We start from the raw sequence: 25,366 nt of genomic DNA on the forward strand, positions 1-25,366 counted from the left end.
TCTGGACAGATATCCTATGGTGCAATGTGCTATGTACAACTCTGTGCTGTGATTTTTCTTGTCAGGCATTGCAGGGTGCCTGTCAAAAGCTACAGGAAATCTGGGGCTTGGGGTCAAACTAACAAACTCCCATGATTCCTCTCGTGGCATCCCATAATTCAGCTATATTTTGCCTCAGTGCCATTTTTGAACAGCTGTCTGGCAACATGGAAAATGCATTGCTAAGCACCATGATCATGAACAGGATGACACATCTGTATTGACAGTAGCGTAGGCGGATGGATTTGGCTCTGTGGCTCCATAGGGCTTTGAATCCTAGAATCCTAGAATATCAGGGTTGGAAGGGACCTCAGGAGGCCATCTAGTCCAACCCCCTGCTCAAAGCAGGACCAACCCCCAATTAAATCATCCCAGCCAGGGCTTAGTCTTTGGATGTCTTATGCCGCAGCAATACAGCTGCAGGAGGAGGAAAAGCAGATCGATGAAATCAAGCAGTTACTTCTGCCGGGCGTTTATCTGGAGCAGCTTACTCAGTGGATTGCCCTTTGGGCTCAGTTGACTAGCGCTGGCAGGTGGGACAGGATAGTGATGCAGAATTGGGATGACCAGCAGAGATGGCAGAGCTACAGAATGACAGTCAAAAGCCACTTTCCTAGAAATCTGCAGAGTTCACCTTTGAGCTGCAGCAATCGGACACATGAGAATTCTCCTCAGCATGGAGAAGCATGTAGCTATCCCTGTCTGGAAGCTTGCCACACCCCGTTGCTACCAGTCTGTAGCTAACCAGTTGCGTGTTGGTAGATCAAGCACTGGGGCTGTTGTCATGGATGTTTGTAAGGCTATGAGAAGGGTGGTGCTGTGCCATGTCATAAAGCTTAACAGTGCACAGGAGGTTATTGATGGCTTTGCACAGATGCGCTTCCCACACTGTATGGAGCTATTGATTGGACACATACCTATTCTTTGCCCCCTACATCAACCCAAAGACTTCATCAACAGGGAGGGGTATTTCTCCCAGGTACTGCAAGGCCCGGTTGATCACCACAGAAAGTTCACTGTTCATGGGGTGGTCTGGAAAGGTCCAGGGTGCTAGGGTCTTTAATAACTCAGGCCTGTTTTCTGGAATGACCAAGGGAATTTTTGCACACTCCTCCCCCTGCAGATCCTGTGGACATTAATGGATCAGTGGGAGCAGGGGGTGGAGAGGCTTTCTGACCATTATGGATGGGTGCTGGATGGAGGTGGCCTGTGATATAGATATATAGCTACACATCACAGGCTACCTCCATCCAGAGAGAGACATATATAGGAGATCAGTTCCTTCTGGCCGTAAACTCTGACAGCCAGAGAGGGTGCCGCTGAGAAATTCCCCAAGGTTGTCAGGGAAACAGCGTCAGTGATGCATTTTTTCTCCTACTTAGAGGCCAGGGTGCAGTTGTGGGTAATGAAGGTGGTATAATCAAGGCAATGACTGAAATGTTGTGCATTGATTTTACTGGGAGTTGATACTGTGGGGGTAGGGTTAAGCTGTACCTCTGTGAAACTCTTCAGCAGAGTTGTACCAAAATATATAGTGTTAACAAATAACATAGGCAACAAATTACACTACTTTAAGATTTTTGTTTGTTTTTGTTTTTTGTTGTATTTTTTAAATTCAAGAACAATAGAACTATGACATGGCCAAGTGACAGAGTGCTCTCAAATTCTGTAGGTGGTGCGCTTCAATGAGTTCTTCATCTCCAGAGTGGCTGATTGTTGTGGGAAAGACCAGTAATGAGAGTGTTTGAAATGGTGATCCCAATATGTGTTTTCCATAATCTGCAGGACAACACAAGGCTGGGGTGCAATGCTTGAGCTTTGTAACAAAGATGCTCCATCACAGCTGGTTGCCTCTGCATCATGTCTCTTTCCAGGGCCATGTGCTCCATTTCAGTCCTTTGTGAATGCCGTACGAAACCATCACTCCACATGTCTGTCTTTGTGGCCCTCTGTTGGGATGCTGTCACTAGTTCCTCTAAAATAGCCTCTCTTGTCTTCCCCAACAATCCAGCAATGTTCATTTTAGTATTCATCTGTTTCCCATGCAGTAACTCTGCGGGTGATCTTTGCATTGTGGCATGTCGTGGAGCCCGGTATGCTTGCAAGAAATCAGTAGTGAGGGTTATCCACAATTGCCCTTCCAGTTTAGCCGTTTGCAAACTCTATTTCAAACTTCTGTTAAACCATTCGATTTCCCCATTGGCTTGAGGGTAGTATAGGGATGACCTTCTGTGTAAAATGTTCCTCTCTGCTAGAAAAGTTTCAAACTCCAGGGAAGTAAATTGACTACCATTATCTGAAACCAGTTCTTTGGGATTACCTTCCCTGCTAAAAACTGAAGAGAGGACCTTAATTACTGTAGCAGAAGAGATTTGCGATGTAAACGCTACCTCAGGCCATTTACTGAAATAGTCTATTAAAGTGATGGCATAACGGCAGTCACTTGGAGCAGTATCAAAGGGTCCTACAATGTCAGTCGCCACTTTTTCCCATGCAGATTCAGGAAGAGGAACAGGCTGTAATGGAGGGGTACATGTCACTGCTGTCTTATCATGCATTTGGCAAGTGACACGGGATTTTATGAGTGCTTCAGTTTGAGAGTCCATCCCTGGCTACCAATACAGATCCCGTAGTCGTTGTTTGGTTCTGACAATTCCTTGATGAGTATCGTGTGCCAGCTGTATGAGTTTTGACTGTAATTCTTCTGGCACAAGTAGCTGGTGTGTACCTCGTAGCACCCAACCATCAAGCAAAGAAAGTTCATCCCAAACTCTAAAATAAGGCAGCAAAACTGGGTCAAGGTTTTTAGGGTTACTGGGCCATCTCTTTGTCAGAAATTCCCATAGTTTTTGTTGAATTGGACATGCTGAACAAGCAGCTTGAAATTGTTCTTTTGTAACTGCAGTAAGAGTGCTTGTAATAAGTGCAACTACTACATCCTCATCCTCCGGTGGACCATCTGGTGGGAATCAGCTACCCCTTTTTGGTTTCCAAGTTTATATTCCAGTTCATAATTGAAAGAGAGTAGTCTTGCAGACTATCTAGCAATATGATATCCTGCTCTTCCCAGTCCTTTCATGGTGAGCAACGTCGTCAAAGGGCTGTGGTCTGTGTGTAAGTTCTCCATTTTTCAGTAGCCCAGACACAAGCAAGTGCATCTTTTTTGACTGTAGAATATTTCCTCTCAGAATTACTTAGTGTCCTTGAAGCAAATGCAACAATCCTCTCTGTGTTGTCCTTATGAATTTGCTTGAGGACAGCCCCAAGTCCATAATCAGAAGCATCAGTAGTTACAATTGTGGGCAATGCAGGAGTGAATAGTGCAAGTACTGGACTATGTACAATCAAGTCTTTCACCTAGCTTGTGCATCCATTGTCCACACTAAGGTTGAACTTTTCCGTAGTAATTCTCATAATGGTTCAATGACAGAAGCATAATTGGAAATGAATTTTGAATACCAGGAGGTAAGACCCAAGAAGGAATGTAAGGTTGTCAAATCTGTTGGAGGAGGAGCATTTGAAATTGCCAGGATATGATCTGGATCAGGTTTTAGTCCAGCCTGTGAAATTGTATGCCCCAGAAAGGAGAGTTTAGTTTGTCTAAATTTGCATTTGGACCTATTGAGCTTGAGGCCTGCTTTGCTGATGCAGTTTAGTACAGACTGCAGGTTATTGTCATGCTCCTCAGAAGTATTTCCAAACACGATAATATCATCCAGATAGCACTGAACTCCATGTTGATTCTTCAAAATCAATGACATCATTTTTTGGAAGGCACTTGGGGCAGATGCGAGACCGTATGGAACACGTTTAAAAAGAAATAGTTCCTCATGTGTAATAAATGCTGTGAGGTCTCTGCTATCTTCATGCAACATAACCTGGTAGTATGTGATCTGCAAATCAAGAGTAGAAAACATCTTTGCACCATGGAGTTCTGCAAATACTACTTCTATGTGAGGAAGAGGATGGCTGTCAATCACAATAGCTTTGTTTGGCTCCCTTAAGTCCACACAAAGATGAATGCCTCCACCCTTCTTCTGTGTCACTACTATAGGTGAAACCCATTCCGAGGAGTCGATCTCTTCAATAATGTCCTTTTGAACAATTTTTCTGATTTCCTCTGAAACAGCTTCCCTGACTGAAAATGCTAAGCACCGTAACTTCTGTCGTACAGGCATCACATTATTCTGCATTTTAACTTTATGCAGAAACCCATAAGCACAGCCGAGTTTCTCCTCAACATGGTGTTGGGTCCCAGCTGAAACTGGTGTGTGTACCGCAAGAATGCTTTGCTGAGGAAGATCAATTCATCCATTAACTACTCTGAGATTTAAAACAGCCAATAAATCTCTGCCAAGGATAGGAATGCCTTTGTGGACAATGTAGAACTCTGCAGTTACACAGCAATCCCCAAAAGTAACTATTACTGACAGGCAGCCATGTACTGGAATATGGTTTTTCAAATAGCACACCAAGTTAAGTTTGGGTTCAGTAAGAGGCACATCTTTAAAATAATGCAAATAGATGGAATCAGGTAGTATAGATACTGATGAGCCAGTGTCCAACATTAGCTGATTAGAGTGTGATGTGCCTAAGGGTATGGCGGAAACGTTTACAGTGCACTTTGTTCTGGAATATGTGCAGTAGTGATTTTGTCCACGCTCAGCACAGTAACATCTGGTATTGTAACAGCATGCACCTGTTGGCTGAACTGGCTGCTGTGACATACTTTAGCAAAATGCCCAATCTTTTTGCAATGATTGCACTGAGCTACTTTTGCCGGACATCCTGTGTAGCTTGCAAGGTGTTGTGGGGATCCACAGCAAAAGCATGCTTTTACTGTATTTTGAATTTGCTGATTCGGTGGTTTTCCATTAGTTTTCCTCTTGTAATCATTTGTCTGCAGCGATAGTGAACTTTTCTGCAAAGGAGTCACAGCCTGGACTGTGCCTCCTGTATCCATACTCACTATTTTGGCTTCAGCTGTAGCTGACTCAATCTGAGTAGCAATGGTTATTGCTTTTTCTAGTGTAAGTTGTGGTTCTAGAAGTAAGTGTTCTCTTACACGAAGCATGGTTGTTTTCTCAATGAGCTGGTCTCTAATCATCTCATCTGCCATATTCCCAAAGTCACAAGTTACAGTCAGACTCCTCAGGGAAGCAATATACTGCATTATAGTCTCCCCTGTTTTCTGCTCATGCTGGCGAAATCTGTAGCAATTAGCTACTACATTCACTTCTGGCACAAAAAGTTCTTTAATGCAGTGAGTGCAGTCTCATATTTATCATCTGCAAGGGGAAAAGTGTAAAATATATGCTGCCCTTCTGCTCCAAGGCAGTGGATTAGCAGAGCATGCTTTCTTACTTCAGAAATCTCTGTAGCAGTGATTGCAAGCAGATAAGTCTCAGACATATGGATCTAGGCAGTAGAAGCAATTGGAGGCTCACCTGGGCTTTGCAGAAAGGGTGCAGGTGGGTTCAGAGGCAGAAGATCCATCCTCGTCTCCAAAATGTTGTAGCAACCAGGCAAGGTACTAACAAACTTCAACAGGACTTTAAAAATAAAGTGGAAACCTCTTTACCAAGCTGCTGCTGCACCCTCGGTAGCTCTCACGCCGCCTCCTCAACTTCCCCTCCTTCCTTCCTGTTTCCTGTCCTTTCAGACTCCCAACAGCTAGTGCTCCCAGTTCTAATAATTACAAGCAGCAACTAAACACCACATGTAGGTGCTAAGGGAAATCGGAATCTGTAATAGATTTGGTTAAACATTTCAGTCCAGTGAATTGGAATTTTCTGATGAAACTATATTTTGTCCAACATTTTCAAACCAGCGCTAGTCACAAGCTCACAAAGAAAACGCAGCACAGTAAAATCTGCCCTATTAGCTGATTCAACTGGCTGTCAGAAAGAGGGAGCAACCCATTGTTTAGGACTAGTAGTTTGAGATGCAGAAACTAAACTTTGGGCAAAAGCGTCTCTTAATATGATGTTCAGAATAAACTAAATGTTGCTGGAAATGTACGTTAAATCCACTGGGCAGTGAAACTTGGAACCCAACTTGTTGGGTCAGCTGTAGTACTGTAGAATGACTTAGATGGATACAGCGGTGGTGTGGCTCTGTCGGTCCCAGGATATTTTTATTTAACCTTGTTCTGAATATATTGCTTTTCGACAGTTTTGCTTTGTTGATGAGGATGACTTATTGAAAGAGCAAGCCTCAATTCTCAGTTGCAAGTTTATGCAAAAGCTGATAGCCTCATTTTCAAGATGCAGCGGACCTGCAGCTTTCATTGATTTCAACTCCATTGACAATGGAAAATGAGGCCAGATGTTTTTACTTCTCTCTGTCAGGATTGGTGTGGGATGTTTAGTTTCCTAAACTTGTATAGTTAGGAAAGTTATAATTTAGTATAGCTGATTGGTTCAGATTTTGACCTGTTTAGTCATGGTGACTCATACAGTTTCATTGTGCTCCCCTGTCTATAGCCATCTGTTGTTTCTCATCTTTTACTTTGAGAGTAACCTATTTGGGGCAGGAACTGTCTTTGTTCTGTTTTTATACATCACCTATCACAATGGGGACCTGGTCCTAGAGAAGGGTTCATGGTCACTATGATAATGTAATTAATAATAAATAGATGGCAAATGGGGGTGAGGTTGAGATTCAAGAGGTGCTCCTCTTGCCCCAGACAAAATTGTTCATAAGGAGTGGAGTATTCACCCACTGTCTCTGTGACCTGTAATCCTTCAACCCAGAAACCCATCAGAAGAGAAGTCTGAGACCTTGTATACACTACAGGTTACTTCAGTATAATTTATGTCGCTCAGGGGTGTGAATAATCCACACTCCTGAGCGATGTAAACTATACCATCCTAAGCACCGTTGTAGACAGAGCTATGTCGGCAGGAGAGACATAGTTACAGCTTCTCTTCGATTGTCTCCATCACAATCGCTACCACGTGCACCTGTATCAGTGCAGCTGAGCCGCAGTAAGTGCTGTAGTGTAGGTGTAGCCTGAGGCTCATGGTTTTCTTCATACGGGAGGTTTTAGGGGATTTGGTACCTGAGTCGGATTCTCAAAGTCCTGGCAGGGTCTTTTATGATTAAGTTAACAAGTAGCAGCGTTCTGATCTGTCAGAAAACAGTCAAGGTTGTTCGGGCATCCTCTCAAATCTTAGCCTCTCTTCAGGTTACAGAGTTGTGCCTGTGAGGGAGAATTCAGAAACAAAAGACTGAATCTCAGGTGGTATCCTCCTGATATTGGGGGCGGGAGGGGGGGGGGTTTAGCATGGTCTACCCCCTTGGGGTGGTTCCGTTCCAGGTCAGGTTCCATCCATTTGGAATGAGGTACTTCATGTTGGACTTTGGCTATTGTGAGCTGATTACCTTGAGTTGAAAAAATCCACAGGAAATGTGATTTGTCACAGAGGTTACAAGTATTTAGAGGTGATTTGGGACACTTGCTCAGATTTGACAGTGTTAGCATGGGATGTTTTTACACCACAGGATTTTAAAACAACTAACAGGGAAAGGGGGAGTGAATTGTAGCTATTTTCTCAATTGCTGAAACAACCCATATTTTATTTACCTTTATACATTCTCAATACACAGATATCCTCTGCGACGAGGCAGCTCTTTCACATTTCTAACTCCTGGACCGCAGTGGGACTTCACTCTGGTGAGTAAAGCATGCACAATATTTGTATGGCAAAACAATCAGAAATAATCTAAATAAATCAGGTTCCTTCTTCCTGGATAAGGAAGAAAGAAACATATTGTTCTCTTTCTGGTTAGGCAAATATGAACACTTCCTCACTGAGCCATTCTGAGACTCTTGAGTCGCTAGTGACTCGTACATAATAGAGCTGATATGCCTTGTTGGCCTTAACTTGACTGTATGCTTGTCATTCTCTGAGTATCAAGATGGTACCTGCCGTTTTTATTTAGGCTACAGCTTTTGATCACTTAGCAGGGTAAATGTGACTGAGCTGGTACTCAAAACAGGATTTAGAATAGGACTGCAGAAGTAATATTTTGTAATACTGAAAAGCTGTAGCTTATTTATGGGTATAATAACTGAAGCACCCAAAAGCCTTACTGTGGTAACCCTTGTCCTATATTCTCCCTACTGCCATCTTTGGCTTGCCTTACATTGGTCACTCTTCAGGGCATGGACATTAAAGTGTCATCTATGTTTATAAGGTTGTGTGAATAATAATGCAGTGAAGTAGGGGAAATAAAAAGCTGACTTTAAAAAAAAAAACTTTCTAAGGTTTTATCTGATGGTTACAGATTAACTTAATATTCATTTTTGAATCACAGTGGTTAGCCCTACAAATTATATCCTCTCAAATTAGGATCCTGCTCCAGCATCACAAATTGAAAGCAATGAACTTATTTATCTCTATTTTCTATGTATGTTTTTCTCTGCTTTTCATTTTGGCTGTTTGTATACTCATGTTTTATTCTCTAACTCTAAATTAGAGTAAGTGTTGCTAGATTTCATACCCCACCAATGTAAACTGCAAAAAGCAAGGAGACTGGTGTTGAATGAGTTAACTGTTTATCTAAACTCTGCCATCAGTTCCCACTATCAATCTCAATTACCTGCTCTTAATCTCAGTGCACATAGCTTCTCCTTCATCCTGAAGAGCCAGTGGGCACCCTAGAACTTCAGCTCTGCTCTAGAGGCAGCTTCTCTTTCTGGCAAGCTGCTTGTGACTTGCTAGGGACAAGTTCTGGATGGACCTGAGGAAATACTTCAGACTGGGACTTTCCTCCACAGAATTATCAACTGTAAGGAGGGCTCACATGTATAGAGGATGGCCCAATTTTATTTAAATGAGCTTGGATATGTGACAAAAACAGCTAAAAGAGGGCATGGATAATGGAGGATGAATGCCTGGGTCGTGTTGCCCACGAGTCCCCACCCTTGCTGCAGAGTCTAGGGCCACACCTACAGTTGGAAGGCTTTGCCAGTATAGTTATGCCAGCATACTTTATCAGCAAAGTACATCTAATGTGGATGCAGCTATACCACCAAAACTGATTTTGTCACTAGAGCTTATTCCAGCCAAGGCCCCTCCTTCCCCAAGTGAAATAAGCTATCCTGGGGTAATTGCATCTACACAAGGGTATTTTACTGGCATACCTATATATTGGTCACCACATGACACCTCATCGCACCCCTGAGTGACATAGTTATGCCGATGAAGTTTATAGTGTAGACCTGGCCTAGTTCTCTGGTTCAAATGGGCAACAGAGCCTCCTAACCCAAACTCCTCCCCTACTTCCATGCCTGCATTCCTCCTCTTTCTAACTTTCCAATGTCTGTACACAGTAAGGGCCCAGGGGTCTGTGAGTAAATCCCATTGAAAGTTGGGTTGAACCTTGGCATTGATGTGAGACCTGCTCATTGGAAACCTTCACATGTTCTCGTGTTTGGAACCAATACTGACCATATTGTTTTTAGAGAGGCAAGATGAGTGAGGTAAAAGATAAAAAATGTTACCTCACCCACCTTGTCTCTGTCATATCCTGGGACCAACAGGGCTACAACAACACTGCTAACAACATACTGTTTTTGACACAAGAGACATTTGTCTGAAAACAGGGTTTTTGATCTTTGGGGAGTTTCAGTCCTGACACACATTCCTCACCTGAAGTTCTATTCTTATTCTAGGACTTCCAGGTTGACAAAAAGCAGCAGAAAGGATCTTTGTTCTTTAGGTATTTGCCAGGTATTTTCATGCAAATGTTCCTAGTAATACAGAATGAGTGGGGGGAAATAGGATGACTAGAATTGTTTGCAGACTGAAAAATGCTGCTTTTCTATGAGGTATTACTGGATCTTTACATTCCATCCTTGAGGGTTATTTAATACAAATATTAATGGCATTCTTCTGTGTCTGTTTATGCTGTTTTGCTTACTTGTTTTGGAAAGACTTTTCCCTCAAAGAGTTTCATTTAAAAAATGCTCATGCTTTTTTCAATACCTCTGTGGTAGCCTGAATAATACTTCCTGACTTTTTTACAGATTAATACTTTTCATAGGAGTATATTTTCCACATGACCTTTTCTCAAAAGGGTTTACATATCATGTCTTTGATTGTGACTATTGCTAGCCAGACACATAATGTCATAGAACAGTATTTATCATGGTTTTCCTTCTGCTATGCTGGTTAAGCCTTCTGGTTTGAGCAGTTTGAACAGGTGGGCTTTTTGGAATCTGTTTCTGTCCTGGTGCCATGTAAGAATGATACAGCTGGCTCTGTAGTCAAATGTCTGAGTTTTGAATGAAACTATGTTGGGCAGGGGAACTGGGCAATGCAGTACTTATTACCGAAGTCTAGCCAGTTTAAAAACAAAACTTTGGCTTTGCTTCAGAGCCCGGGTTTGGGTCCAGAGCTGTGTGTTGAAGACATTAATATACTTGACTTGCATAAAGGGAGGGGGAATCTTCAAACCAAAAAGATGTGGTGTCTTAAAGTCTTGTATTGTTGCAAGTTCTAGTCAAAAATCTATTTTGAACTTTTTATTGAACTTAACCTAAAAAACAAGTATGTACCTGCACACGTTATCAACCCGGCCAAAAATCTCTTCTGAAATAATGACATCGAGTTCCGTATAAGCCTCACAAATGAAATGCCCATACGTATATTTTATAAGAAGCTTTTCCTCAATCAGCAAGTGGACCTCAGTCACCCTACTGGAGAGTTTGTGTATTGTCTTTTAGAACTAAAATATTCAGACAGAATAAAATGACTGAAAACCATGGAAATTCTAACTTCTGTTTGGTACTCTGGTTGGATTAAACTGCTGAGGAAGGAAAATACTAATGTGAGCGAATGTATTTCTGTGCTTTTGTAAGTAATATTTAAACATAAATTTGTCTGACTAATATGGACTGGTAAGAAGACTTATTGGGGTGGGAAAGAGTTGCCCAGTGGTAATGAAAACATTGTAAAATAAAATGTGGGGTTCTTGAAATCCAGAAAGGGAACTAGAAGCTACCCTTATACCCCAAGTTCTACTCTCACCAACATTGCTGGGATTTTCAAGGCCTCCTTAGGCTCCTCTGAGGAGCCCATCCATGCAGGTTGGGGTACATCTTGGGAATAATGGTATCATCTAAGTCCCCTTCAGGGTTCTAGAACCCCAACTCCTATTGACTTTCAGTGGGACCTGGCACCTAACTCCCTTAGACTCCTTTGAAAATCCCAGCTTTGTTATTAACTGCTGAGCTTGGAAACCATAAAAAGTATCTGATTTTATTAACTAAATGCCTGAATCCATTCAAAGTGCTAACTGCCACATGAATGCACTTCAGTCTCCATTGCTTTAGTTTTTCCTTGCTGTCTTTTGGTTCTGTCTTCACAGTTATAATTATGGGGAGCATAAAGGAACAAGTAAACTTATAGGTGTATGATTTGTGGATGCAGTAAAGTGACAAGTCGAAATGCTTTTTCCCATTGCAAAGTTACTCGTGAAATTATTTTCACCCACAGTTCTGCAGGTGCAGTAAGGAGGGCATCTTTCGGTTGGTTTCGAAATCAGGCCTTGTGTATTAGCATATATATATGGGGAGGCATGCTTTCTACAGTATAATCAAATGGTTAGATATGATTGGTTTCTTTTATTACAGAAAAGGAAGCGGAGAGAGAAAGATGATGATGTTGTCAGTCTCTACAGCCTTGATTTTAAGGTAAGTCAAGCATTGTATTGTTCACCGTATTGTTCTATCAGGTTCAATTGTCCTGCTATTGTACTTTTATATAGCCCCCAGAAATTCCCCAATGTTTAATATCTTGTGAAAGAAACCCAAGGAAGCGTATGAACACATTCAAGTGATGGGCACTCGAGATGTAAAATAACAGTGGTAAAGATGGCACTTCAAATTCTGCTTTAATTCATATTTCACTTAGGCACAGAGTATTGCACTTCAGGCAAACTGGACTTTATGGTGTGTGTAACTCTTTCATATAGAAAACTTAATATTTTATAACAATGTGTTTAAGGTTAAAATGTGACTCCAGTAAATGTTCTGGGTGTTTAGAGTCAGAAATCTGCTTCCAGGGAAACAATCCAAGCCAATTCTTTGGAAAGGGAAGATTACTTGTAGTTTAGCTGTTCTGACAATCTGACTTAAAGCGAATTCTCAGAGTAGGGGGAGAAAGAGGGATGAAATATTCCTTCTGGGAAGTAGTAATTTTTGAGTTCATAGCTAATTAGTCTTTATGGCTTTTTAATCTTGATTTCTAATTTTTTGGTGGGGGGTTGTTTGTCTGACCTACACTCACTTCTCTACAGCCTTTGTTGCCATGATTATTTTTGTGATTGTGCACTATTTTATTAAAAAAAGAAAAGGAGTACTTGTGGCACCTTAGAGACTAACCAGTTTATTTGAGCATGAGCTTTCGTGAGCTACAGCTCACTTCATCAGATACATACCTGATGAAGTGAGCTGTAGCTCACGAAAGCTCATGCTCAAATAAACTGGTTAGTCTCTAAGGTGCCACAAGTACTCCTTTTCTTTTTGCGAATACAGACTAACACGGCTGTTACTCTGAAACCTGTCACTATTTTATTAACTTCCTTACACTGTGGTTGGGTGTCAGTCACAGCTTGCTGCTTTCCATGAATGATTACTTCCATGCAGAAAAAGGCAGTGGATCCACTGCTCTGGACAAGCCTCTCCCTATATTTTCCTGGTATTTCAGTACATGTTCCTTCAAGTCAGGGCAAAAAAGAATATCAGATAGGGCTACTCTATCACAATAACGATATCTACACATTGGGTAGGTTGCGGGGGTTCAGTACCAAATTGATGTCATTTTGTGGGCTTGTCTATGCTATGGGGACTACAGTGCCATAGTTATGCTGCACTAACCCCATAAAGTATATGCAGCCTACAGTGCTGGAAGGGTCTTTTCTGTCACTGTAGGTAATCCACCTCTCCAAACATTGGTAGTTAGGTCAAAATGCACATTCTTCCATCAACCTAGCCATGTCTACACCAGGCATTAAGTTGGCATAGCTACATCACTCCGGGGTGTTTTTCACACTCCTGAGCGACAAAACCATATCAACCTATGTTTTAAGTATAAGCCAGGCCTGTGACTCCTCAGCTTTCCTAGGAGTGGTATGTTCAATAAATGTGCCAGCAGAAGGAACTTTTCAAAAAAAGCCCTTCATTCTGCTGGATTGGACAGAAATTCCCACGAATTATAACTCATGTCCACAGTGGTAGATCACGGGGGTGTGTGTGTGGGGGGGGGGGATTGGCTTTTAATAGTTTTAACAGAGACTTCTGCAGGAAGGGGAAAGTCCCAAAGCACAAAGAGTTAAAAGCTCATAGTGTGTCTTTTGTTTAACTTGACCTTTTGCCTTGTTGTTTTTAAATGGTTAGGCTGTCTGTGACACTCTAATTTGATAGTTCTGGAGTCACACCTACAAAATACACTCAAACACCTTTTCAAACTTTATTTATAGCTCTGATACTAGTTACCGTACAGCCTGTCCATAAGCTGTGTGTATTTAATGTATGTACATGCCTTTTAACACAATTGGCAAGGTTTAGAAAATCCTTAAAGCCATCAAAGTCAAAGCTTTAGGGCAGGAGTGACCCTGAGCCTGAGAAGGAGCCAGGATTTACCGATGTGCATTGCCAAAGAGCCACAGTAACAAGTCAGCAGCCCCCCGTCAGCTCCCCCCACATCCCCAGTGTCTCCCACCCACCAGCAGCACCGCTGATCAGCACCTAACCCTCCATCCCTGCGGCTCCCGCCCGCCGCGATCAGCTGTTTTGTGGTGTGCAGGAGGCTCGGGGCGGGGGAGGGAGGGGCAAGGGCATGGCAGACTCAGGGGAAGGGGCGGGAGCCTTGGAGGAAGGAGTGGAATGGGGCCGGGGCCTGGGGCAGAGCCGGGGGTTGAGCAGTGAGCAGCCTGTAGCTCCAGCTCCGGAGTTGGCGCCTACGCAAGGAGCCGCATATTAACCTCTGAAGAGCCGCATGTGGCTCCGGAGCCACAGGTTGGCCACCCCGGCCTTAGGGTAAAATTTCCAGCGACACTTAAGCAACTTAGGTTCCTAAGTGCCTAAGCAATTTTTGAAAATGGGACTTAGGGTTTGTCTACATGCCCTGCAGTTTAGAGTAGAGGCGTCTGAATAGCAGTGCGCACCAAAGTACTGCACTGTAACTCCCCTGGGTGGGTGCTGTGGGAGCAAACTAAAAGGGACCTAGTTCGCATTAACGTAGTCCTGTTTGAAGAGCATTACATTAATGCGAGCTAGGAACCTTCTCGTTTGCTCCCGCAGCATCCACATGGAGGAGTTATAGTGCAGCACTTTGGTGCACATTGCTATTTGTACCCCCATAAACCAAACCAAACCACAATAGGCCAGTGTAGACATAGCCTGAGACTCCTAAGTCACTGAAGTGCTTCTGAAAATTTTATCTTTATTCTCACCAAATTCGTGAGCTGTTTTATCTAGATTTTGTATCTATTACCGTGAGTAGGTTAAAAAAAAAACAGCACAAAAACCCTGGCCCCATAGAACCTAGGTTTGTCTGTATCCAGTGAGTAAATTGTAAGGCCAAATGGGACTATTAGGATCATCTATTCTGACCTTCTGCATAACACAAGCACTATACTCCTATCCTCATTTTACAGATGGGGCTCTGAGGCACAGAGAGACTTGCCCAAAGTCACACAGAAAGTCTGTAGTGGAGCAGAGAATTGAACCAAGGTTTCCCAAGTCCCAGGCTAGCATCCTAACCACCGGATCATCCTCCCTTAAATTAATTCATATAAAGTGTATATAACTTTTAATGTGGAGGAGTAATGACCATATCTTGTACAGGCAAGGAATATTTAGCCTGAATTTAAGGATTTAGGTATGTCCCTTCATGTTATTAAAAACTAAAATTTTCTCATTCAGTGTTCTATGTGCCAGTAAATATCCAGTATTTTAAATTAAATGGAGGAGCATTCAAAGCCCAAAATGGTGGCAGACCCACATTTTTCTGGTTTGATTTTGTTTTTTTTCCACTCTCCTGAAGTTTTCCCTCAGATTTTAAGATAAACTGAAAATAGGCCAAGTTTAAGCTGTTTACAAATGTTATACTTCTCCCACTTTTGGGGCACACCAGAAACCTTTTGGTGACCCTAGACTTCCCTAGACGCTTTAGTGAGCGTAGCCACCGTAGATACTGTGTTTTGTCGTTCCTTTTAATTGTTCCCATTACTTTTTCTGAAGTAAAACCTCAGCTTGTACAGCACACTGCATTGTCTCTGTACTGTTCTGTAAAGGGTGGAATGATTCATTGAGAGTGCACACAGGCTGTGGGTTCTGAAAGCATGTATTCTGATGTTTATTAGCAACCGGATTATGACCTTTCTTTTATCTGATAGGGAGTAGACCAAGATTGACGGTATATCTTGCCAGAAGCAACATGAAGCCATGCTGAGTAACATTCATGAATCAACTCTTGCTGGGCCTACAGTTCTTTAGTGAACATGGGTTGCTAATGTTTGGGAAAATAGTGTTCTCCTTAAGTATGTGAAGGTACAGCTTTGGAAAAGGGAATTGTGCAAAGGAGATACAACCCTTACCTTTATGGGACCATCTCATGTGAGTAAGTGTTACTCAATATGAATAAGGGCAGAGCTTTGACCACACTAGCTCTAGAGCCACATCAGTATTGTCAACAGAGGGAAATTATTGCCAAGAAACTCTAGTGTAGACAGTCACGGTCTTTGAGGAAAACACAGTGGACAAGACCTGAATTTCGAATGTAGAAAACAAGCTGAAAAACAAAATCCCTTCTCAGGCCACATTCTTCTTATTCTCCAGCACTTGGATTCTTTAAGTCATTAGTGGATGTTTTTGTAAAAGATATGCTGTAGTTCAACCATAAATTAATTATTGGGCTTAATGCAGGAATTACTGGGTGAAATTCTGTGGCCTATATTATGTAACAGATCAGACTAAATGATCACAGTAATCCCTTCTGGCCTTAAAATTTACAAATCCACGTGTCATAATGATGCACAAAAGGAGCATAAATCTGATTCTTTACCCCTCCCTCTGACTTTCCACCCCCACCAACTGCTGATGTGTTTTAAAAGAGAACCATATCAACTTTTTTGTCAGGTGTGGTAATGTAAATTCATGCAACAACTTGCCCATTCATGAGTTGAAAAAATGTATTTGGAAATAAACGTTAAAACTAGCATTTCTGAGGTTGGCTAAGATAGTCAGTACCACACCTCCCTATAACATTTGAGACATGAGCAGTACAGGAGCTTGACGCAATTGTGTAAACAAATTTCTCACTTATGGTAACACTTTGCTGTTGAGACAAATTTTATATTTCATAAATGTCACAGGCTTCTACAGTAAAGTTCTTCTAATGTTGCATCCATATTAGCAAGATGGAAATTGATTTATGACTTCATATCCTGGGATAACATACATCTAGAGTCACAAATGTAAATATTGTAGTAACTGTCTTCCCACAGAGGTCTCAAATGCTAATTCTAATTAAAAATTGAAGGACAAAAAAATTCCATCTGTGCTAGTTCACTTCTGTTGTGTGGAATATTTGTAACTGTTTATTTTTATTAAATTCCATTATAATTATAAAGCCTTCTCATCTTACCAATAAAATTCAGTATTTCAGACTGCATGCAAACACTTCATGTGACCCAGTAATCGACTGATGTGTCATGTCTTACTTTTGTCTGTGTTCAAGTATACTGCTCTGAGTTTTTGACATAGAATATAAATATCTGCAATGGAATGTTAAACACAGATCATGACCAGTAAACAATTCAGCTATACAGATGATGGTGGCTGACTTTGTTCAAGTTACAAAAATACAAAGAAGGATGAGATTGCCTGAAATGTTAACATGAGTTCATATTTATTCAAGTACCTACATGTTACGCATGACAGTATATATGAGATGTTAAAAATAGCTAATTAAAACCAGTATTTCTTCTTCGAGTGCTTGCTCATGTCCATTCAGCTTAAGTGTGTGTGTCTACCATATGCACCAGTGCTGAAAGTTTTTCCTTCAGCAGCATCCGTACGGGAGCAGCTCTGGCGCCCCCTGGCGTGGTGCGCACATGCCGCAGTATATAGGATGCCACCCGTTCCCCTCACCCTTGGTTCCTTCTTGCCGCCAGTGATGGTGCTGGAACTGTGGCTGCTTCAGCTAGTGCTGTTGCTGCTCATTCGTACGAACTAGTTATCTCTTGTATTATAGTGTACAGTATATGGTTTCTGTTAGTGTTTATAAATCCCTTAGCTATAGTTAGAGACTTCTGAGGTCCCAAACGGGACTTTGCCTTGGGATGGGGCATGCTCTGGTCCCCAGGCTTTAAGCTTTGTGATCGCTGCAAGAGGCCCATACTCGTTAGTGATCCACACAGAAGTTGTCTGCGTTGCTTGGGCGAAGTACACGTTAGTGAGAAGTGCAAAATTTGCAAGTCCTTCAAGCCAAGGACTAAGAAGGAGTGCGGTATTCATTTAAGAGTACTCCTTTTGGAGTCGGCCCTCACCCCAGCGCCGGAACAACACTCCAACCCGGCACTGAGTACCATGACCCGCAGCACCCCACCGAGATGTTCCACTGGCCGGCACCAGTCACTATCCGTGGCTCTGACCAAGAAGCCCAAGAAGGTGGGGCGAGGCCAGTCTCCAGCCTCCCACAAGGGAAAGGATAAGACTGGGTGTGAGAAAGTTCCAAGGCCAGGCAACTCTTCACTCACATTGGGATCTCGGGCCCAAGCTCCGGTGGAGCGGTGTAGCCCAGCTTGCTCTCTGCTGGCCACCTCGGATAGCGGCAGAGGCCTCTGTCAGCTCCAGGTGCCGTCCACGCCACAGGTCCTTCGGGCGGCACAGGAGATCGTGTCCCTCCCAGTGCCACCCACACTGGCTCCTGCAGTTCCCCAGTCATGCTTCGGTCCCCACCTCAGCGGCACTGTTCCCCATCATGGGGAACATCCCAGCAGCGCTCGCTCTCCCATAGCCACCACGCATCTGACCGTGAAAGGCAGACGCAGTGCAGCCCCATTCGGTCCCAGGACCTTGGGCACTGGCAGAGAGGCTCGAGGCGCAGCTCGCCGGCCACCGGGCACAGACCTTTAGAGGCATGCGCCAGCCCCCTAGCAGGAGTACCGGTCCCGGCACCCAGAATCTCCGAGACCATGGTACTGCTCCAGGGACCCGTCGAGGGATTGACGTTACCATTCCTTGGACTGTCGCCGATCCCCAAGGAGGGCATTGCCATGTGTGGGTTCTTCCCGGCACCGGGCCCATTCCAACTCCCGGTCCTGCTCCTCATCCCGGTACCACTCGTCAAGTGTGAGACGTAGATAGCCGGCTCCAAGCAGTTGTGGATCTGTCGAGTGCTACCGGTCCCTAAGACTCCACCTCAGATCGGACTCCGGGCGGAGTGACCGGCTCCAGTCGGGTCAGAGCCACCGTTACGCTCTGTCCTAGTCACCTGGGAGCGACTGCTCAGGATCCAACCCTGGTTCGGAGCGAGGTTCCTGACAGCGGGACAAGCTGCGGTACCAGCTACATTGTCGGCACCGAAACCAGCACAGTGGCCAGCGCCGTGGTATCTGTGGAACCCGTGGGGGTTCACCCAGCCCTCCCAGGCCGCCTGCTGCTTATCCGGAGCCTTGGAGAGAGCAGCTGCCTCTCTCCCCTGCCCTCCTCCGGTGCACGAAGCCCTTGGTATGAGGACCCCACAGGTCCAAGAAGGAGCAGGGGAACAAGCCACTGGGCCACCAATGGTTGTGGAGGACCCTATAGCACCGGCATCCTCCTCAGACGAGGCTATAATGGGGTCCCCTCCCCACGTTCCTCTGGATGACGCTAAAGCGCACCAGGAACTACTGAAGAGGGTCTCTACCAACCTGGGTCTTCAGGCGGAGGAGCTAGAGGAGTTGTCAGACACTCTCTTCAATGTCCTCTGCTCCACAGCACTGGCCAGGGTGGCTCTGTCCCTTCATGATGGGGTATCTAAGATCACTAATGCCCTGTGGCAACTCCCTCCTCCCTGTCACCCATCTCCAAGATGGCTGAGTGCAAGTACTTTGTGCCATCCAAAGGTACCCGAGTACCTGTACACCCACCCTGCTCCCAACTCCTTAGTGGTAGAAGTGGTTAAACACAGGGAGCGACAAGGTCAACCCAGGGCTGCCCCTACGAACAAAGACTCCAAGAGACTAGACTTGTTTAGGCATAAGGTTTATTTGTTCTCTAGTCTCCAGTTGAGGGTGGCCAACCATCAAGCCCTCCTAGGACACTATGATTTTAACATGTGCCAAGCCATGGCCAAGTTCGAGGGCTCTCTTCCTGAGGCTTCTAGGAAGGAGTTCCAGGCTATTATGGAGGAGGGCATGCCTGCAGCCAGGGTGACGCTCCAAGCGGCGTCAGATGCTGTGGACACTGCCACCCAAACCATGGCCTCGGCCATCACCAGGCGCCAGGCATCCTGGCTTGCTCCTCTCTGGCTTGTCCACGGCGGCTCAGGAGTCGATGCAAGACCTTCCCTTTGATGGGTAAGCCCTATTTGCAGAACAGATGGACAATAAGCTCCATGGCCTAAAGGACTCCTGCACAACCCTTAAAATTCTGGGCCTGTATGTTCCCAGCCCTGCCTGCAAGTGGTTTAAACTGCAGCAGCCTCAGGGCCAGGGGAGCCACCCACACCAGGAGCCTCCCCGTAAGAAATCCAGAAGCTACAAGAGGCGTCCTAGCCAACAGCCTTCACAGGCCTCTCAGTCGAGCTCAACCTGTTCCCAGGATCCTCCCTCCCCCATTTTTGCCAACCGCCTTTCTCCTTTCCTACCTGCGTCGGCATCTATAACATCGGACCTCTACATCGGATAGGATGAAGGGCCTTCTGGTGTCCATGCAGAGGATTTCTAGCTGAATCACCCCTTGCATTCGGACTTCCTACAAGTTGGCAGGAGTCCCTCCACCGCCGATTGTCAGAGCCCACTCAACTAGAACGCAGGCATCTTCGGCAGCCTTCCTGGAACACTTCCCAATCCAGGACATCTGTCGAGCCGCAACGTGGTTCTCAGTGCACACATTCATGACCCACTATGCCATCACGCAGCAGGCCAGGGACGACGCTGGGCAGAGCTGTGTTGCAATTTACACGTCCATGGACTCCTACCCACCTCTGAGGGGTACTGCTTGGGAGTCACCTAAGTTGAATGGACATGAGCAAGCACTCATGGAAGAAAAGACAGTTACCTTTTCCGTAACTGGTGTTCTTCGAGATGTGTTGCTCATGTCCATTCCACAACCCACCCTCCTTCCCCACTGTTGGAGTTTCCGGCAAGAAGGAACTGCGGGTGGGGGGAACCAGTGGCACCCTATATACCACAGCATGTGCGCGCCACTCCAGGGGGCGCCAGAGCCGGTCCCCTACGGATACAGCTGGGGGAAAAGCTTCTGGCACCACACACACCTAAGTTAAATGGACATGAGCAACACATCTCTAAGAACGCTAGTTACGGAAAAGGTCACTGTCTTTTTAGTTGGGTTTCAGCATCTAAGAAACCGAAATTAAGCTGAAAGTTATTTTCGTTATTGTGGACTTTACATTTTGAAAATGAATAAAATGTTTATTCTGCAAAAGGTTATCTATACTTCAGTTTTCCAGGAGACTTTTAAGCCAAACATGATGAAATGCCACAGGTTCCTTCTTTGAAGAAGTTGGATCCAGTTGTCAGTTAAATAACAGACCGTTTCACTGCTCCAACAGCACAAAGGAACCCATAAAAGCTGAAAAATCTGGACCGTGAATCCCCAGTCTTAGGGCATCCCTTTATTGCACCAGCTCTTCCCACCTCCTCTCACAGCCACTGGACCTGAGACTTATGCTCTTTGACTCTTCTCAACTGCCAGAAAGGCCTTTTGGAGTTGCTGAATGTAAGTTAAAACAGCCCTCCTGATTTATGCTACACAGTCCTCTGACCAGACCCAGAACACAGGGATGTGTAAAGGTGGCATTAATAATAATAATGCCTAGCTTTTAATCTGTAGTTCTCAAAGTACTCACAACCATTTTAATGTATTTAGCCTCACAGCACCCCTATGAGGCAAGACAGTGCTGTTATCCCCCTTCTACAGGGCTGCTCACTGACTTGTCCAAGGTCACTCAGGAAATTTGTGGCAGAGTAGGGACTTGAACCCCTAACTCTCAGGTCCTAGGCCAGTGTCTTAGCAATTGGACTATCCTTCCTCCTCTTCATGCACTTAGAGTAGCTTGGCTGGAACTGGTAATCAAGCCCACTAGGGTTTATTTTAATCATATAAACTACTTAAAATGTTCTTTGGGGCATTTGAACACTTAAACTATAAAAAATGAAATCAATTGATTAGCAACATAAACTGGAATTATACAGCATATTTTCTCTTCTCAATGGTGTGTCTAGATGATCATTTGTCAATCTTAAATTTACTTACCCAACATTCACCAAGTTCATGTAAGAACATAGGCCCATGGTAATGCTGTTTTTGCCATGTTACTGTACGTGTGTTTGTACTGCTCAAATGATGAGTGCCTGGAGTTTGCCCAAGTGTTGCCGGTGATGAGAAATATCGAAATAGGTTTTTGTATATAGGAGGAATTCAGAAATCAGCTCATCCATTACAATGGCAACTGAGAGCTGCATGTTTCAGAGTAGCAGCCGTGTTAGTCTGTATTCGCAAAAAGAAAAGGAGTACTTGTGGCATCTTAGAGACTAACAAGTTTATTTGAGCATAAGCTTTCGTGAGCTACAGCTCACTTCATCAGATGCTGCATGTGGTTTATGTTGTGGTATTAAAATATCAGCATTCCCCGCAGAAGATCCTTAACAATGCATTGTTATAAATGAACCATATATGCCGAGAATGTTTCCCATTAATGTGCGTCATATAAGGCGGCGCACAATGTGCCATGATAGATTTTCCATATGTGTCATAGGAAGATCCTGACATTTCCGTAATGTAACTTACACATAATACATCAGCCTTGAGTTGCATCACCTCAAATCAGACCTAGACACAAGGTGTCATGTAGAAAGGCATGCAACTGAACAGGGATCTTCCTGCAGATGAGTCATATGCTTCAGTAATATATGGCACCAGGTCCTTTCCCTGAGGCTCTGTAATAAGAAATGCTATTTAGCACTTGAATAACAATGTATGCAATACTTTCTAAAGTGCTTTCAAGATGCAGAATATTGTGTTCTAAGCTATTAATTAATAATTTAAATACCAGATTCCACATAATGCGTCCTCTTGTTTGACTGTCCATATCAGAACCTTTTCTTTGTTAACTCTGTGCAGTTCTTAAACATTTAAATCAATAAATGACTGTTCCTTCCAGTGGGGAGAAGCTACCATTGGAATTCCTCAGGAAGTGGTATCAGGACCAATAGTGTTCAATGCCCACCACGTCCAATTCCTGATTATACTTCATCAGTAAAACTTTCTGGCTACACAAAACTACTTGGATAAAGGAGAAATTGGGGATTATGAGAAGCTTCAAAAGAGCAAGTCTAACTGGATAACTGAACAAAGATGTTTACTTGCTACCCAGCAGTCTGCTTCATTGGGCGTTTGGTTTTCTAAAAATGGCAAAGTGTCTGTATGCACTAAATGGAAATAAACTACTGAAAAATGACATTCCCATATAAAAGATTTAGATTGCATCTGGGATTGTAAAAATCCTGTGGATCCACCAGACCTACTCACTGCATCTCTAAAAGATCTGCTCTAGGAATTATTTGGGGGAAGTTCTGTGGCCTGTGCCATATAGATAAGACTAGATGATCACATCTTGGTCCTTTCTGGCTTTAGAATCTGTAATCTATGACTCTTTAGTGAGCACAAGAATCCTTCAGTGGAGAATATCATCTATTCTGCTCCTGCATAAAAATGAAGCAGAGTGAAATAGACAAGGATCCTCTGTTGAGGGGAGATCTCTGTAGGGGAGTACCAAAGTGGAGAGTGATGGAGGGAGTCGAACATGGAAGGGGTTTGCTTCCAAGGGGTCTAGTGGTTGTGTTTCCAAGTTGGGAACCAAGGTTGAAGCATTGTTTCCTAGGCCAGCATGGGCTGGCAGAAAGCTCTACCATATAGCAACCACTATCTAATCTGACTGATTTCAGAGTAACAGCCGTGTTAGTCTGTATTCGCAAAAAGGTGATGAAGTGAGCTGTAGCTCACGAAAGCTCATGCTCAGATAAATTGGTTAGTCTCTAAGGTGCCACAAGGACTCCTTTTCTTAATCTGACTGAAAAATCCAAATGATAATGACCAGGGTTGTGCTGGGAACAGTTTGCTGGTATAGCTAATGCTGGCAAACCCTCCTAGTGTAGATTCAGGATATACTGGCAAAAGGGTGATTTTGCTGGTATAATTTATACCATTTCTCTAAGTGAAATAAGCTGTGCTGGCAAAAAAGCATTTTCCTGTTGGTATAACACACTAGGGCTTTTACCGGTATAGAAATGTTGCCAAAAAACACCCCTAACTGACATTACTATACCAGCAAAAGCTTCTAGTGCAGACTTGGCCTATGAGGGTGTGGAAGAGTTCGAGGTGACTTCAAAGGGGAGAAAAAAAGCATCTGATCTTTCTTTGCTTCCTTTTGTTGTATATAGAAGTTCTGACCTTTTAAAGTTTCCCCCCCCTACTTTAGAAATATTAAATCTTCCTTGTTCTCATTTGACACTTGCCTTGGAGTAGCCAAGTGGACTGGGAGCCTTCCAAGCAGTGTGAAATTTTTCAGTGTTCTTATTCCAACTGATCGTTAGGCAGGTTGGTTCAATAGCTGTTATGAAAAACCAAATGGAAAATAGAAGTTTTGAACAGTCTTAGTAAAAATCCCTGCTCTCAGTTGCTCAGGTTCCACTTAGTTCTGTGATGTCAGAATCCCAGTGGTTCTCCAGTTGTCCATAGAATCTGCTGTGAACATCAGTATCAGATCTGCATTTTTCAACTATTTTTGTAAAAAAAAAAACAGACTATGAAGGCAGAAAAGAAGGCCGGGTTTGAAGGGAAAAAAATCTTCCCAGCATTCATTATAAATATAAAAAATGCAACCCCTCTTCCATAGCTCCACAGAACTTTCCACACAGCCTGCCACTGCGGAAAGAAACCTGGTTTATCTCAGCCAGAGGGAGAGAGATTCCTGATGTACGGTGTCAGGGTTGGAGGTGCAAGGGGATAAATCCTGAGAGAGACCTGGACAAAAAGAAGTGGAAGGAGAGAGTGTGACAAATAATGGGGGTTTGGCAGAAGAGGAATTCGCAACAATCTCTGGGGAGGGTGAATTTGTTTGGTTGCAATCCAATTGTTAACTGGATTGGTAGTTGAAAACAGCCAGTAATAATCACCCCTAAACTTCCCCTACCGCAGTTTTATAAAAAAGAATTCTAGTGTGGGGAGCGACTGTGACACTAGTTTCAAAGTAGCAGCCGTGTTAGTCTGTATTCTGCATCCGATGAAGTGAGCTGTAGCTCACGAAAGCTTATGCTCAAATAAATTGGTTGGTCTCTAAGGTGCCACAAGTCCTCCTTTTTCTTTTTGTGACACTAAGGCAACTCTTACCCGAGAGAAAAGGAAATTATTGCTTTATGTGCCATATATTCAACTTGTGGAATTCACTGCTACTTGATATCAGGGTGACAGTGTAAGCAGGCTTTTAAGAAAGTGATGATAAAATCATTTAGACTAACATTCATTTTAACTGGCACAGCTGCAATGTTAGATGGGTGGATAATCCAACCTTCCCTTTTGGGATGCAGTCTGTTTGCCTGTGGCGGATTTACCCCTGCCTCTTCTCCTTTATTTAGTGCAAGAATAATTAGCTCGGTTGGAAGGCTTTTCTAATACCTGCTCACATTTAAATAGGGCCACACCTTTCAACTCCATTGAAATGCATTGGATTAGGACTCAGGGCTTTTTGGTTGGAAGGGACAAAGTAGCAAGCAGAGTCCCTCCAAATGGAGGCATTTAGCATACATCCCTATTTATTTTAATTTTCTACTAACCTCTGAAGTGTTATGTACTGGCTGGTATCAGAGGCAGGATCTCAGATTAGATTGACTTGGCATAGCAATGCCTATCTTTAAGTTTAGAAAAGTATTGAAATGCTGCTCCAGCTGGCTTAGCTCTCTCTTAGCTTGGATCTAGGAATTACACTACTCCAGCTGAGAATCTGTCTCTGAAGCAAAGCATTCCGCTTTAGTAAAACTTGTTACACTCCTTCATGTCGGAGGGGGAAGAAACCAGCTTTTCAAC

General features: G+C 43.7%; 1 protein-coding gene across 1 annotated transcript in view; it reads left to right on the forward strand.

Annotated features, from left to right (window-relative positions):
• Positions 1-25,366, forward strand: part of NET1 (neuroepithelial cell transforming 1) — a 69,426-nt gene that overhangs the window by 30,125 nt on the left and 13,935 nt on the right. The window contains exons 2-3 of the mRNA XM_077837217.1: positions 7,651-7,717; positions 11,684-11,743. Coding sequence (XP_077693343.1) covers positions 7,651-7,717; positions 11,684-11,743 — 127 coding nt within the window. The remainder of the gene's footprint in view (positions 1-7,650; positions 7,718-11,683; positions 11,744-25,366) is intronic.

The sequence above is a fragment of the Eretmochelys imbricata genome, chromosome 1, assembly GCF_965152235.1.
Source record: "Eretmochelys imbricata isolate rEreImb1 chromosome 1, rEreImb1.hap1, whole genome shotgun sequence".
In the NCBI taxonomy this organism is placed as follows: Eukaryota; Metazoa; Chordata; order Testudines; family Cheloniidae; genus Eretmochelys; species Eretmochelys imbricata.